General features: G+C 39.4%; 1 protein-coding gene across 1 annotated transcript in view; it reads right to left on the bottom strand.

Annotated features, from left to right (window-relative positions):
- TRAPPC10 (trafficking protein particle complex subunit 10) overlaps positions 1–15371 on the bottom strand; it is a 44639-nt gene extending 29268 nt beyond the window's left edge. The window contains exons 1-6 of the mRNA XM_065860730.2: positions 15091–15371; positions 4995–5076; positions 4162–4297; positions 2967–3163; positions 1039–1234; positions 493–604 (exon numbers count right to left, since the gene is read on the bottom strand). Of these exons, the coding sequence (XP_065716802.1) occupies positions 493–604; positions 1039–1234; positions 2967–3163; positions 4162–4297; positions 4995–5076; positions 15091–15181 (814 nt within the window). The 5' untranslated portion in view covers positions 15182–15371. The remainder of the gene's footprint in view (positions 1–492; positions 605–1038; positions 1235–2966; positions 3164–4161; positions 4298–4994; positions 5077–15090) is intronic.

Here is a 15371-nt window from a genome sequence, read left to right as displayed (position 1 = left end):
GAGAAAGTTAAATCTTCTGTAGTGCAGATTAAACACATATTTCTATTCAGTTTTGTAGTGATTACCAAATGTCTCATGTAATTTGAGGCAAAACTGAATGCATTTTTCCAGGAAGCTCTTTACTGCATAACTTAGCAGCAAGCTCTGAAAGCAGCAACTGTATCACAGTGAGATCGATACTTAGGTAATTACAGAGTTTCAGGACTCTGTTTGTAATGATCCTTGAATAAGAGCAAAATGCAAGTTTTCATTAAATGTTGCATCTAAGCCTCAGAGATGAAAAATAAAACTTTAATAGAATAGCTGATGTACACTTGAGTTTGCATACAGCGTAAAACAAGAACACAAACTGCCCAGGGTATCCTCATTGTAATGTACCATCTTTTTCTCCCATGAGCACATTCGGCACTCAAAACATTGGGTTGTTTTAACAGAAGGATAGTGAAAAAAGTAATATCCTTAGACATATATTTAACGTTTTAAGACACTCACCACCAGCCCCAAAGTTGACAACGTATTGAGAAAACAAGGCATCCAGTTCATCGTACTGCACTAGCGCATCCTCAAATTGCTGCAGCATCTCAAAGACGAAAGCCAGTTCTTCCTTTTGACACACGAGCAATACAGGGAGCACGTTACTGATATTAGTCATGTCTGGTGTTACAGCCTGCCCCCATTAAATATAAATTACAAGTGTGGGTGTCTTTGCACAGGCACAGTAATGGGACATTTACCCAAAAGTCAAAAGCAACTACTAAAACGCTTCCTAGATGCAATCTGTTCGCTTCAGTCAAGGTTCCTGTAATTCCGACAAGCCTGAAAATATTCTGCTTCTGTAACAGCACTGCATTACAACGTAATACAAACCTGCTGCAAACAAGATCTAAAAATGCTGCTTTTGTAGCAGTCTTCGTATGTCCTGCCCAACCCTCAAAGAATGAGCAGAACATTAAAAGTAGCAGAAAGTCAACGACAACAAAAAAATCTGCTACTAAAACTGGGACTCAAGTACTTTTGTCAATAAAAAGAGACTCTTACCTGGACCATGAAATACTCGCAGAAGCTCCACCCTGGCTCAGTCCTTTTCTCTCTCAAAGTTCTCATGTCATCTTCAAACTTGCCTAAGTTTTTGGTAAAAGACATGAGAAGCAATGTCCTGAGTTTGGTCAGGAAGGCATTCCAAGATTCCTGAGAACGGGAAGAGTCTTTCAAAGGGTCAGAAAGTACCACACATCTGTAAAGAGATTGATGAAATGTATTTTTGAGGAGGCAAACATAAAATTCACATACAAACGCAGAGCTGAATATTGTACACACCTGACAGATTCAAAATAACAAAAATTCAGTTTTCCATTCAACTCTAGTCAGTGGGAAAAAACAAGACTGAGGGTTATGTATGTTTGTTTGGGGATGGGAGGGTACGTTGGGGTTGGGGATTTTTTTTTTTTGTTTGGTTGGGTTTGGGTGGCTTTTTTACTGCTTTTCCATGTATGTTTAAGGCTGTAATATAGTTCATGGAGAAAAATTCAGTGTGTTTCCACAAAATGAGTACTGTAAAGCTTTACTTTTTCTGAAGCAAATAATGCATACATTATTCCAATTACTTAAACATAAGTAGTGCTGTATCTATCCAAGAAAAGAAGTCTGCTTTGCAATACAATCAGCAGAACAGTAATTATAGTTATTCCTCGCAAGGATTATGCAAAATACAAATCGAGATCCATTAGATCACATACAGTTAGCCTTTCCTAAGTTGCTTAAAATAATCCTCCATAATACATACTTACAGTATCTCAATTTGTTTTTACACATTCTATGTGTTAAAACTGTTTTTTTGGGGGAATATAAATAAATAAACAGATCCCATTAATTCACAAATAAACGATCCTTTTTGAGAACATTTTCTTTCCTCAGTTTTTCTATCACAGTTTAGTAACATTCAAAAACTACTGATATATCTAAAGGCAAGAAGATCTCTCATCCAAGTAATACATCATTTTTCATCAGAAAAGTCATTTTATCCTATGGCAAAATAATTAAACTGAGCAAATCCATCAGTTAGAAACCAAAAGCAAGCTGAATCAGAGCTGTTGAAACTATTTGTCTGAGTAATCCTGTAAAATACCAAACACTGTCTAGGCACAAAGAAAGTGCTCTCAACATACTGCATGTCATAACATGCTGACCTGCCAGCCAATGTCAGTTCACACCAAGGTACAATGAGTGCTTCCATCCACCCTTTTCAACTTCAAATGTTTACCCTGTCACTCATTCTTAGGGGGAAAATCTCCCATTTAAATTTAACTTTGGAGGTTAACAGAAAAAAAAAGGTAATAATATAGATTCAGTTCAATGTTTCAGAATAAGGAAGACAGTATCTATTAATGTGGGTTTCAAATTCATATTTGTGTAGTGTTTTGACTTTAATAAAAGCAGGAACAGTTTCATATATTCACTGTTATTTTCATTAGAACAAAAACATCTGAGGAAACTAGTTTTAAATCAATTATCTCATAGTGGAAAGGTGATCAAGTGAAAGGTAGAAAAGTATGATGGTTAAAAATAAGCCTATTGACTTCATATTCCCCTCTCACCCCACTCCCACTACCTGGAATTCTGGTCACACTTCTGCAAGCAGCTAAGCAAAAAAAATTCCTAAATTTCTAAAAACTTATTATTACTACACTGTTCTCCTTAAACCTCTCTTAGCCAGGAGGAGATACTGGAAAGCTTTCTGAGACACATTTCAAAGCCACCACAAACCCAAGAAGAACTGAAAACTAACTTCTCCCTTTATTGCTGGTGTCAGCCTTCTTCAAAACACAGGTCTTACAGTACCATCAGCACGAATGCTGGACATCAAGGAAAATCCTTTAATGAGCAAGGAACCCGTTACATGGGGAGATGAGGTTTTATATCAGACTCTAATCAAAGATGAAAATGTTTGCAAGTAAAAGAATGCTTACCTGTCACTTTGTTTGTTACAGAAGTCATTTCTTATTTTATCTACTATAGAGGTTCGGGGAAGGATATTTGTTTTGTTCTTTTTCTTGGCATCACTCTCAACTACCACAATTAGCCAGTCTACTGAGTTGTGAGCTTTGAGAACATTCTGCCACTTGGTGATGTCATCCTTGACTGTAGTTTTGTACACTTCTGTGTCCTGGGATGAGAAGCAGTGAATCATCAAATCAAACAGACATTCTGAACAATTTCAAAAGGCAAACTTTCTTCCAATAGAAGATAAACAGAAAGGCATATCTTAGTGATAATAAATTCATTTACTGAAAGAAATCAAACGAGACAAAAACATGCCTGAAATTACAAAGCCTAACTGTTTTATTCTCACATTGTACCAGAAGTGCAACATCTGTGCCTTCTGATACTGCTCAAATCTTAAACTGTTTAAAAGCTTTTTCATAAAAATAATAATTAAAAAAAAACAAAAAAAAACCCCAAACAAACAAACAAACAAACAAAAAACAAAACAAAAACAAAACAGAAGTCTGGCACTTTTCTGGCTTCTAAGATAGTTTTACACAGATCAGTTCAGACAGCTCTTAACGTTGTTCTGGATACTTTTTGATTGGTCAGAGATCAGATATCACCTTTGTCCTTCAACCGGATAATTAATTGATAAGAGGCCAATCAAAAAGTAGTGAACTGCAGATAAACAAGATTGAGACACTCCAAATCTTGCCCACTTTAGACTGCTGACATGTACTAATACCTGACACATATGGAAGATGAACTGAAGAAAAAATACACATCTTAAGGTTTAACCTTGTGAATAATTCAATCATCCCTGAAATAATCTGGCCACGTTTCTGTATTACAAAGCAAGTGTGCTGTGCTACTGCAGTAACACTGATAGATCTTGGGGTTTTTTGTGACAAAGTACCAAAACCAGGTTATTCAAAAGCCTGTCCTCTTAGTGTCAAGCAACGGTACAAAGAAATATGGTTTATGGTAAAAAGTACTCAAGCTGACTAAGTTTCACTTCCAATACATTGGGTATGCATGCTTATGCAATGCAGACTTATTGCAAAAATAAGCATGAAAAGCAAACGAAAAATAACAGAGAGGACAAGCAGAAAGTCAAAACAATCTCATTTTTAAATCTGAGTACTCAGGTTTTCATGATGTTTTCCTAATACTTACACAACATTCTGTCCAATATATATGGAGAAAAGGAAAAGTCAAAAGGGCCTTATTCCCCTCTTTGGGTAGTAGCTCCTCTTTGAACTGAACAAAGTTGGATTCTAGATGAATCATCTTTGGAGCACGGCCGTAAGACCTACAAAGTTTAGAAACTGAAATTAGTCATGAGACATACCCAACAGAATACAAAAACGAACATGTATTTTGGGGGACAAATACTGATACAGAAAACTCACAAACCACACTTACTGCAGTATGTATAAAGTTAACTAAAATTTCATATCACTTGGAATGAAATAGTTGCTCCTTTTTGCAAGAACAGGAGCTAGAAGCTTTCCAACTTTCATTAAAAAGATCTTCTGTGCCTTTAGGACCTCTAAAAGTAAAAGATTCCAAATAAGAAAATGCCCAAAATTGTTTTTTCCAGTCAGAAAACAGTGTGCCATAACAAACTTTTTGCAGGAAAATACATCTAACTGCATGTAAGTTCTACCTGTATTCTCATTAAGTAGAAAGCATGTCACTTCAAGAACACTGATGCCAAAGCACATCAAAGCACACACAAAGATAAAGCCACAAACCACAAAACCAAAAAGAGAAACACAGCATTACTACCATTTTTCTTTAGGTGAAGTTCAACAGGTGAAGTACGGAAATCATCATCCTGAAGCACACAGCATTCACCTTGATCATTTAAGTTCTCCTTTCGTCATGTCAGTTGCTACATTCAACTCAAGTTATGGTAAGAGCTTCTCAGAGTACAAAAAACCTCACACTTCCCAAGTCTAAAACCACCCACTGAAACAGTATGACAGAATCAAATATAAGTTTACCTCCTCCATTCCATGGGTTCTCTAGGAAGCTGTTGAGAAAGTGTAGGATACAAGGAAGTAAATAAATTCTGATCTCCAGCACCTAAAAGTGAAAGGCATTGATTTATTATCATGTGCAAATTATAGAAAATATTAATAAGCCATAATATTACTGGTTTGGGTTTTTTTCAGTAAAAAGATGTAATCTTGTCTGCTATGTGGAAACCATAGTCTAGCGCTTAAGTAAATATATTAAATCACATGTTCTCACAACCTAATACATTTTTAAGGCGGCACATAATACATATGCTGTTACAACTTCCTGTGACAATTTTCTACATAGCTACATAATCCATATATCAAAGAGAGTATCATCCATATAGCTTGTCCAACTCTGAAAACTAAACAAGGTACTTAGCCAGAGTCATTGGCTAAACAAAGTATATTTTAAAATCCTCAGAATTTAACCTTCACAAACCGGAAGACTGGTTAGACAGTGGTTCACATCCCTTCTGTAGCTGGGCCTACTATGAGAAAATGAGCATTAGCACATGTTCTGTGCTTTACTGGGTCTGATTTCTGTCTCCTCATTATTCTGGGCTGCCCAAAGAGGTTGTGGAGTCTCCTTCTCTGGAGACATTCAAAACCCACCTGGACACATTCCTGTACAATCTGCTCTGGGTGAACCTGCTTTAGCAGGTGGGTTGGACTAGATGATCTCCAGAGGTCCCTTCCAACTTCAAACATTCTGTGATTTTGTAACACAAAGCATCTCCCTGCCCACAATGCTCTCCTTGCTGCTATCAGAAAGATCAGGTCTGTTAACACAGTGCAGGTCCCCTGGAACTGCCCCTACACTGACACAGGGACCTGTGTTTAGGCCTTAATCACTTGGGCTTTGAACAACTGCATTCCTGCTTAGTAGATGAGGGAAAGGTTGTGGATGCTGTCTACCTGGACAGCTTTTGACACAGTTTCCCACAGCATTCTCCTGGAGAAACTGTCTGCTCGTGGCTTCGACAGGCACGCTCTATGCTGGTAAAAAAAACTGGCTGGCTGGATGGACTCAAAGAGTTGTGGTGAACAGAGGCAAATCCAGTTGGCAGCTAGTCATGAGTGGTGTTCCCCAGAGCTCAGTATTGGGGCCAGTTCTGTTTAATCTCCTTATCAATGATCTGGACAAGGGTAGGATGGTCACACAGATGGATCTGGACAGGCTGGATCAACGGGCCAAGGCCAACTGTATGAGGTTCAACAAGGCCAAGTGCCGGATCCTGCACTTGTGTGATAACAACCCCAGGCAGCGCCACAGGCTCGGGGAAGAGTGACTGGAAAGCTGCCTGGCAGAAAAGGACCTGGGGGTGTTGACTGACAGCCAGCTGAACATGAGCCAGCAGTGTGCCCAGGTTGCCAAAAAGGGCAACTTTAGCTTTAAGTCTCCAGAAAGCAAATAACCCAACACTTCATTCATGATAGGTCACCTTCACCCTCTTATGTCTGAATTAAGCGTACCATATGAAATCTTATTTAAGGCTATAAACAAATGTCTACAATTAATACCGAAGCAAATGTTAGTCATATTGTTAATGCTGTCTTATACCAAGTAACATCATCTCTCTGAGCTACCTCATGGAGAACAGTCTATTGATTTGCAACTCATTACTGCCCACAGAAAGTGAAACATGGCTTAGTGATTTAGCAACAGCATGATGACCACATCAAAATGATAGCCCATCAAGCTGGAGCCTGACTGAAAGAATGAACCATGTATTTTACCTCTGAAGCATAATAAAGTGCTCTTTCTGTACTGCACCTAAAAATCCAATGTATGCCACAAAAAAGTTTCAGAATTCAGCATCTTGAGTAAAAAGGATTATTCCAAAGGATTATTCCAAAACACAGAGGAACTACTGAATGATAATGTTTAAGCACCCTGCTATTCCAGACAACCACATCACATTATCAGCTTAAGAATGGTATATTTGCTCTAAAACTTGAAAATTTTTACTCCTGCACTGGTTTTGAGGGTGTATGTGTTTTATGATCAATGCAAGACTGTCCTCTAGGATTAGAAGAAAAAGGAGAACAGACCTGATGCAAAATACATCAGCTATGTTTTGCATATAGACCAAACACTGCTACCACGTATAAATAACACCCAAAGGACTATCGCATCTCAGGTTCTGCTCAACTACACTCTGCATCTGTTATAATAAGCACATTTGAGCTGCTCAAGTCAAGAACACTAAAAATTAAGTTATAAGCAGTCCAAACTTGGACAGCACTAACACAGGACAAACACCAAGAATGGTTGGTAGTAAGGACTTATAAGGGCCATAAGACTGGCAAGAGGCACATTAAATTGTGAACTGCTTGCTACTGTACTGCAGGGAGTGAGGGGAGCAACTCACAGAAACTAAACAGTAAGAGCACAACATTCCCAAATAACAAACCAAACCAAACAACAACAAAACCCATACCCACAGACAAAAACCTGAAAGATCACTCTAGCTTTGAAATGCTGATGTGCAAGATTCTTATGACTCAAGAGACCTTAAGTATGGCAGAAGTCTCATTCTGTTGTGTATATATGCCTCTGAAGCACCAGTAGTTCCTGTCCCGTACTTTCCAAAACACTATTTTAAAAAACAAACAAACAAACAAAAAAACCCAAGCACCACTACAGGAATTTTTGCTTGTATCTGACTGAATTCTATGAATTTTGAATGACACATTTCAAAAACAATGAGTAAGCCTGGAATCCAAACTTACAGCAAACCCCGGAAATCTGCACAAAAGTCTGGAAAATACTTCAACAATTTTCTTGTAGGTTTTTTTGTGGGTTTTTTTGGGTTTTTGTTTGTTTGTTTGGGGTTTTTTTGTTGTTTTGTTGTTGTTTTTTGTTTGTTTGTTTGTTTTGTTTTTGTTTTTTGTTTGGGAAGGAGAAGGAAGGGGGTGTTTTGGTTTGTTGGTTGGTTTTGTTTCAGCGAGTTTAGTTGTTTGTTGGCTTGTTTTTAAAGAAAAAAAAAAAACACAATAATGTGGCCAGATACCTACGGAAAACTGCAAATTTATTTCAGTGGATCACAGAATCACAGAATGGTTTGGGTTGGAAGGAACCTTACAGCTCATCCAGTCCAACCCCCCAGCCATGGGCAGGGACATCTTCAACTAGATCAGGTTGCTGAGAGCCTCATCCACCTGGCCTTGAACACTTCCCAGGATGGGGCATCCACATCTTCTCTGGACAAACTGTTCCAGTGCTTCAACACCCTCACGGTGAAGAATTTCTTCCTTATGTCTAATGCAAATCTATCCTCCTTCACTTTAAAGCCACTACCCCTTGTCCTATCACTACATGCCCTTGTAAAAAGGCCCTCTCCAGCTTTCTTGTAGGTCCCCTTTAGGTACTGGAAGGCTGTTATAAGGTCTCTTCTCCAGGCTGAACAACTGTCTCAGCCTGTCTGCATAAGAGAGGAGCTGCAGCCCTCTCATCATCTTCACACCCCTCCTCCGGACCCTCTCCAACAAGTCCATGCCCTTCTCATTTGGGAGGCTCGAAAGCTGGACACAGAACTCCAGGCGGGGTCTCATCAGAGCAAAGCAGAGGGGCAGAATCACCTCCTTTGACCCACTGGTCATGCTCCTTTTGATGCAGCCCAGGATACAACTGGCTTTCTGGGCTGCCAGTGCACATTGCCAGCTCATGTTGAGCTTCTCATCAACCAACATCCCCAAGTGCTTCTCCACAGGGCTGCTCTCAATCCATTGTGATAGGTCTCAACACTAAGCCCTCACTCAAAGGACTCTCAGTAATGAAGGAAAGTGGCTCCTAGCCAAAATGTAAAAGATGATCAGACACAGCTGAAAAGGCAAAGGATGTGCACATATGGGAAAGAAAAGTAATTCTGGAATCCTATCATGACTAAAACCAAGCGCCTTCTAGAGAAAGTTTTTCTTCTTTTAGAATTGACAGAATTAAATAAAACCTAAATATTCAACAGAGTTGACAACTAGGAAGTAACCTTAAGGAGTCATCCTTTATCACTCAAAACACAATAAGAAGTGTACATATTTAGATTTACTATATTAAGTTTGTCTAATATAATTATTTTATAAATAACATTAATCTAATTAGATGTAATAGATTTTCAGTATTTCAAATTTATATATTTATATATTTGTACTATTTTAAAATACATTTTACAACTTCTCTAATTTGTATAATAAATCTAATCAACATTTTTAATTGTTTAATACTTGATGCTATTTTTTACAAGAGAAAAAAACACACCAATCTATAGCCTCTGGAGCACCTACATCAGCTTTTATGTCATATAAGGCTGAATTAATCTACTGGATGTTAACACACATACTAAATATAGAAAAAAGCCACAGGAATTCTTTAAGTGATACCATTCCTGTAATTTTGTATGCGAAGTGGTAGCACTTATTTTAACTAGCAAATATAGAAAGCAGTAATATTCAAGCGATATAGGTTTAAAAATGCTTCTGGAGAAAGGGAAGAAAGGAGAAAGCACATGTTCCCTTTGTTTCCATATTACAAAGTTCAGAAGCCATGCCCTTTGCCTACTTACCTATACAGTTCACAAACAAATTAAGACAAAGAGGTATCTGTCCAGATGTCACATGCAAATAAAGGAGAACCACCTTAAAAGGGTTTTATGATACGCCTAAATCAAACACCTAATCAGATAGTGCAAGTTAAAAACATTTCTATGAACTTCAAAGACTTGATGTCCATCAACTTGACATCCAAAATATTAAGATGGCCAGGTCAGGCAAAAGGGGAACAAAATTTTCTCAATTGATCCTTGCTTCTGAACATGGCTGCAAAAATTTGTTACATAAACCAAGTAAAGAATGTCTGTACCTTTTGCTCAAGGACAGCCTGTATCTCTATAGAGCAGCTCAGAACCATAAACCTAATCCTGGGGAAAAATCCTCAAAATTGCATTAGCCAATAACTGAAATGGACAGCTAATGCCAAAGCACCCTCTGTTCAGACTATAGCATAATGCAAAGGTGACTTGAGTATCTTAGTCAATACAGATCCAGATGAAAACAAGAATGTTCAAACTACTAATTTTTAAAATTTTATGCTATTGGTCCCATATTTTTCTTCTCTCTATTCTTTCTTCCTTGTCCTTCTCCCTGACATTTTGGTAGATCAAGACAACATAGCCATTCTCTCTTCCCTTTACCCCTATCTAGGACACCTGTTCTGCTGCAAAGCTGCATGGGAACAATACAAGAACCAGAATGACCACCTTACCAGGACTTCCAAGAAGAACTTGAACTCTTTGTGGCAGCTGTCCGTTACAAAAGAACCATAAAATATCAATATTTTTTTAGTTCAATGCCTGCCTAAAAACACCGTAATTCCCAATAAACTATTTTTGCTAACACTTTATGAATTTCTAAGATGCATATAGGTTTTGTCACTGCAGCATATGAATTTCCCACAATTATTTTTTTTTCCACTAGAGAAAATTATCCCAACCCACTAACTATACAGGCAGTGTAAAATAAAAACTCCTGAGGTCAGATGGCTAAAGTAGACAAATATTTTTCTTTGATACCAATGACAAACTCAGTCAACTGAGATAAAAGGCTTCAAATACCTTTAAAAGAGCTCAGTGCCATGACTACACTTTGGTGTGGTTTTATTTACTTCTTATGCTCAAATATCACTCACAGCTAAACTTTCTGGTCTCACTTATTTTTCCACTGGTTAAAAGTTCTGATGTGAATATTTTTTCATAATTCACTAGCCTATAATAACCTCAAGTTTTAGAAGGCTTGTGGGGCTTTTGTATTTGTTTCTTTTAAAGGTCCCCCTCCCCCTCAACCCAGATTGATGTTCCAAAGAGGTCTAAAAACTGAAACAAAAGACTGTATCACAGCACATTCTGAACGTGGACCAGATAGAAGCGATGCTTCTCGTTCTTGCCAAAGATCATATAAAGTTCATTGTACTAAGACAGAGTATTGACAGAACAAATATACACACACACAATACATAAACAGATACTACAGGCTGATAAGAAATATTCAACAACTGCATGAAGATAATTACAAAAGAACAGCTTGGTAGGAAAGCTCTGAAAAACCTGTAATTACTTGATTTAGCAGGATTATCTTCAGTCTCCAACTTCCTCTTCATATGGATAGACAGAGCTAATAATTTAAGTGCAAACCAGCTACAAAGAGACGAGCTCTGTCATCAGAACACTTGGCTAATATATACGTACAAGAACACTATATTAAAGTTCCAAAGACTTTCTCAAAGTTTCAAACAGGACTCATGAGAAAGAAGCAACATGGTTTAGGTTTCCTAGGAAAGTAATTTGTGTTGTGTTAAAGATTATGGTTGAATTGCTTTAAATAGTATGTCAAACCAAGACTGTAAAGAAACTACCCAAGTTCAAGCCATCTGATGGAAACACTGAACTTGCCTCTTCAAATAAAAAACCACTAATGATGCTAAAAATAGTGTTTCTACAGCAGTGAGAAAGCTAGAATCTGACTCCAAATGCTTTGTAAACATACAAGGTCCGGTAGCAACAAAGAAAAGTTGCTACAAACTTGAACTGAGAACAGGCAAGGTAACGTGCCAGAGCGAGCATACTGACCGCTGGACAGTGAAACTCCCCAGTGAGTCTACGGTCTAGTAAGACCAAAAATATGAAAACATGATTCAAACTAATTTGGAAAGGAGTCATCAAGGCACTCAGTCCTAACTGACAAGAATGGCACTCAGGCCTAACTGACAAGAATGTTTTAATACTAAATGGCATGCTGCCATCTTGAAAAAACTGAAAAAACATAGAGGAACAGCATCTTCCCGTGACTACACTACTTCTTCCACACTTACAAAATATGGTTGCCTGTTTGCCCGAAGAAAATGCCTTTAGAAGTTTTTGGTTAGACAGTTTGCCTAGCTGAATCCTATTAATCTAAACTCTCTATTAAAACTATGGGATTCTACCAGTAATACAAATACCATAAATACAAGGCTAATCCATCTACAGACAAATCCTGAGGACAAAACTACTAAATTACAGTACTAACATGAAAAGAATAATGACAAAAACTGCATTTGCAATTGGCGTAAAATATACAAGCCAAGTGGAATCTGTCATTTTTGTTCTATATGCCCGAACCTGGACATTATAAATAGAGTGTTGAATTCAGGATTGTACCAATATAGCAAATAACTACTGTTACAATACAGACTAACTCAGAGATTTGAAAACATAACTCTCTTTACCAAAGAAACATTCCTTTCAGAGTACTGTCAAATTTATTTCAAGCAGATAAAAATATTTGTTTACAAAACATCTCTGGTATGCACAGTGTTGAAAATGAGTTTCATTCCAAACATAACTCTCTTTGGTTCTCCCTTATTAAGAATAAATCCTAAGCATTAACAGGAATATTTAATGATACAACTGTTTAGTTGACAGAGATTACCCTAAATCTTGTAGCAAAAGGAAATACTTATGTTCCAAGACATGACCTTACTTAACCTTCACCCTTCATATAATCAAAACCTGGCCATCCCCTTGCAGGTCTGTTTTCCCTCACGTGCACCTGTTAGGTGGGGCAGTTAGCCCAGACATCTCCAAGTGCCTGAAATCAGAACCACAAAACAAAAGAGAAACTGTATTTTTTTAACATCTGCTAATATAATGGCTTTGAATGTGTTTTCCAGCAAACTAATACCAAGCAAACAGTTCTTTCCCTGGAAGATCAAGCTTCGTCTCCTTACTGGCAATATAATGCTTAGAAGAGCTTTCCTCCAAGTAAGTAATTTTTGTTTAATGCATTTGTTTGAAATACCACAGTCTCTAAGTACTCCACTTCTCTGGACAGAGGAAAAAAGGAAACTTAAACAGCTGAAGCAAAACATGTTCTCCATTAAAAGCAAATGTTTTCATTTAAAAATGGTAGCAAGTCACTCTTACTACATTCACCGGAGAGGTCATCTCTGAGCACTTTTGCTCAATTATTTTCTGAGTTAGGTTGTCTCAGACCAAGCCATTCTAGTCCATACCAGTAAAGACTCTACTGTCATACTTGTTCACAGCCCCAGAAATGATTAATTGAGTCCAGTATAACATTCACCTTGTATCTCATTTGTAAGTATGCTGGTACCATACTGTATAGTGATAAGTCCAAAACACTTTGCAACCCTAAAGTACATTCACTCACCATTTGAAATTAATATTCCTTTCAATATGTGATAATTGGGTTTGCCTGAAATCTGATAAAATTTGATGTTTGGAATTCTGAGAACTTCCTTGCACAAAGAGGCCAGAGTGCTCTTCTGCATTTACCAACAAAAAAGCTAGCTTGAGGTAAAACTGTATGTACTTCAACAGATTGCAAGATACGTTACTTACTCAAATCATACAGAAACAGTAAGGACTGACATGCACCACCACCCCCCTTCCTCCCCACATACACACACAGAGTGCCTAGTTCTGAATACAGGATAAAGCCAGAAAATCTATAAAGCAATCCACCACCACCTGAACAGCAGCTAACATGAACAAGGAAGACAACAACATCCTTCAGATGTTTCTGATGTGTACATTTTTCTGACTTTAAACCTGAAGTCAAATGGATTTCAAAAGTCTTGAAGCAGGTGAGTACAGAAGATTCAATACAGAAACCACTGACTTCAGTTTATGAACTGCATCCAAAATATAAGAAGTTTAAGAAAGCAAAGAAGTACATTTATAAAATAATGTGAGTTCCATGTAGTTATGAGGTTAGAGTTGGGTATTTTTTCTAAACACCAATATCAGTCTAAGACCTTAAACATCAATAAATGCTTCCTTCATAATAAGAGAACACACACTTTTGAAATAGTTTCTATTTCACATGCACGTAAAGCATTCCCAGTGTTTTACTGATAAAGTGCAAATATGTAGTTTGTTATGCCATCGATAGAGATACTTTTGTAATAATGAACAGCCACCGGTTACCTTTTGTTAAAAAAAAAAAAAAAAAAGGCAGAATTATCTATGCTGACCTCATTCATCTTACTTTTTTATTAAGAGCATTACAGATGTTGGAAGGGACCTGCAACAATTGTCTAGTCCAATGGACTGACCACTTCAGGGCTGACCAAAAGCTAAAGCATGCCATTAAGGGCGTTGCCCAAGTGCCTCTTAAACACTGACCACCTCTCTACAAAGCCTGTTCCAGTGTTTGACCACCCTCTTGGTAAAGATGTGCTTCCTAATGTTCAGTCTAATTCACATGCTTGTTTTAAGTGAACTTCATGTCCAACCCTCTATACCTGTACAAGCACAGGAGCTCACGTTTTATACCAGGACCAGAGCACACATGTCTCAGCTGCCTGCCTCTGACACCTGAAAGAACTAATTCATTGCTGGAACCACGCAATCTGTTTTGTTAAATAAATTGTGTTAGAGACGAAACCAAAGCAAAGATTAAATTATAATGTCAGTGGGAATTTGTCAGTGGGAATCGCTCCTCACCACAGAGGATGTCTTACTTCTTGTGACTTCTACCCAGAGCAAAACTACACAAAGCTCACTGGCAAGAAGTTTGGGGTTTAAGACTTATTGTCATGTTTTAATTTCTTTCCGTAAGCACCTGTAAACATGACATTCGGGTTTGCTATTTACTATAGCCCTAAAACATACAGAAACAAACCCAAGTTTGCCCACTGCCATTAAAAGTGGCGGGGGGGTGGTGGGGGAGACCAGCAAAAGGGCAAAACCCGCTACTAGAGCCCCTTGTGGGCGTCGTGCCCCTCGGCACACAGAGCAGGGGGCAGCTCGGCTCCTCCGCCACCACCGCTCCCCCAGACCAGCCGCTCCCCACCTCGCCCCCCTCCTGCCCTCCCAGCCGTGTCAGCGCCCGCACTGCCCCCGGGCTCCGGCGCCGCGGGCCCGCCCGCTGTCAGCGCCGTCGCCGGCCCCCGCCCCGGGCCGCCCTTCACCCGAACCCGAAGTGGGGCACCGGCCAGGGCCCCCCGCACCGCTCCGGACAGCCATTGCTGCCCCGCCCCGGCGGCGACCGTTAACGCCCGTCTGGGGCCGCCAGGCACACTCACAGGTGACGATGGGTTTGTTCTCCATGGTGTAGATCACCGGGGGCTTCTCCCTGCCCTCCTCCTCCTCGGCGGCCGCCGCGGCGGGGTCCATGAGCGGGCGGGGTCCTCAGCCCCGGCTCCCCCGCCCGCTCGGCGCCATGGAAACGCCGCCGCTCCCCCCGACGCCGGGAGGCTGAGACGGTGCCGCTCCGCCTCGGGGCCTTGCTGGTGCTTCCCCCCCCGCCTCCCCCCACCCCCTTCCCCGCGTCCCCGCAGCGCCGCTCTCGGAGGGGAAGGCGGGG

Source organism: Patagioenas fasciata, chromosome 1, assembly GCF_037038585.1.
Source record: "Patagioenas fasciata isolate bPatFas1 chromosome 1, bPatFas1.hap1, whole genome shotgun sequence".
NCBI classification, from domain to species: Eukaryota; Metazoa; Chordata; class Aves; order Columbiformes; family Columbidae; genus Patagioenas; species Patagioenas fasciata.
Note: the sequence above shows the minus strand (reverse complement) of the source record. Positions and strands in the feature narration are given on the sequence as shown.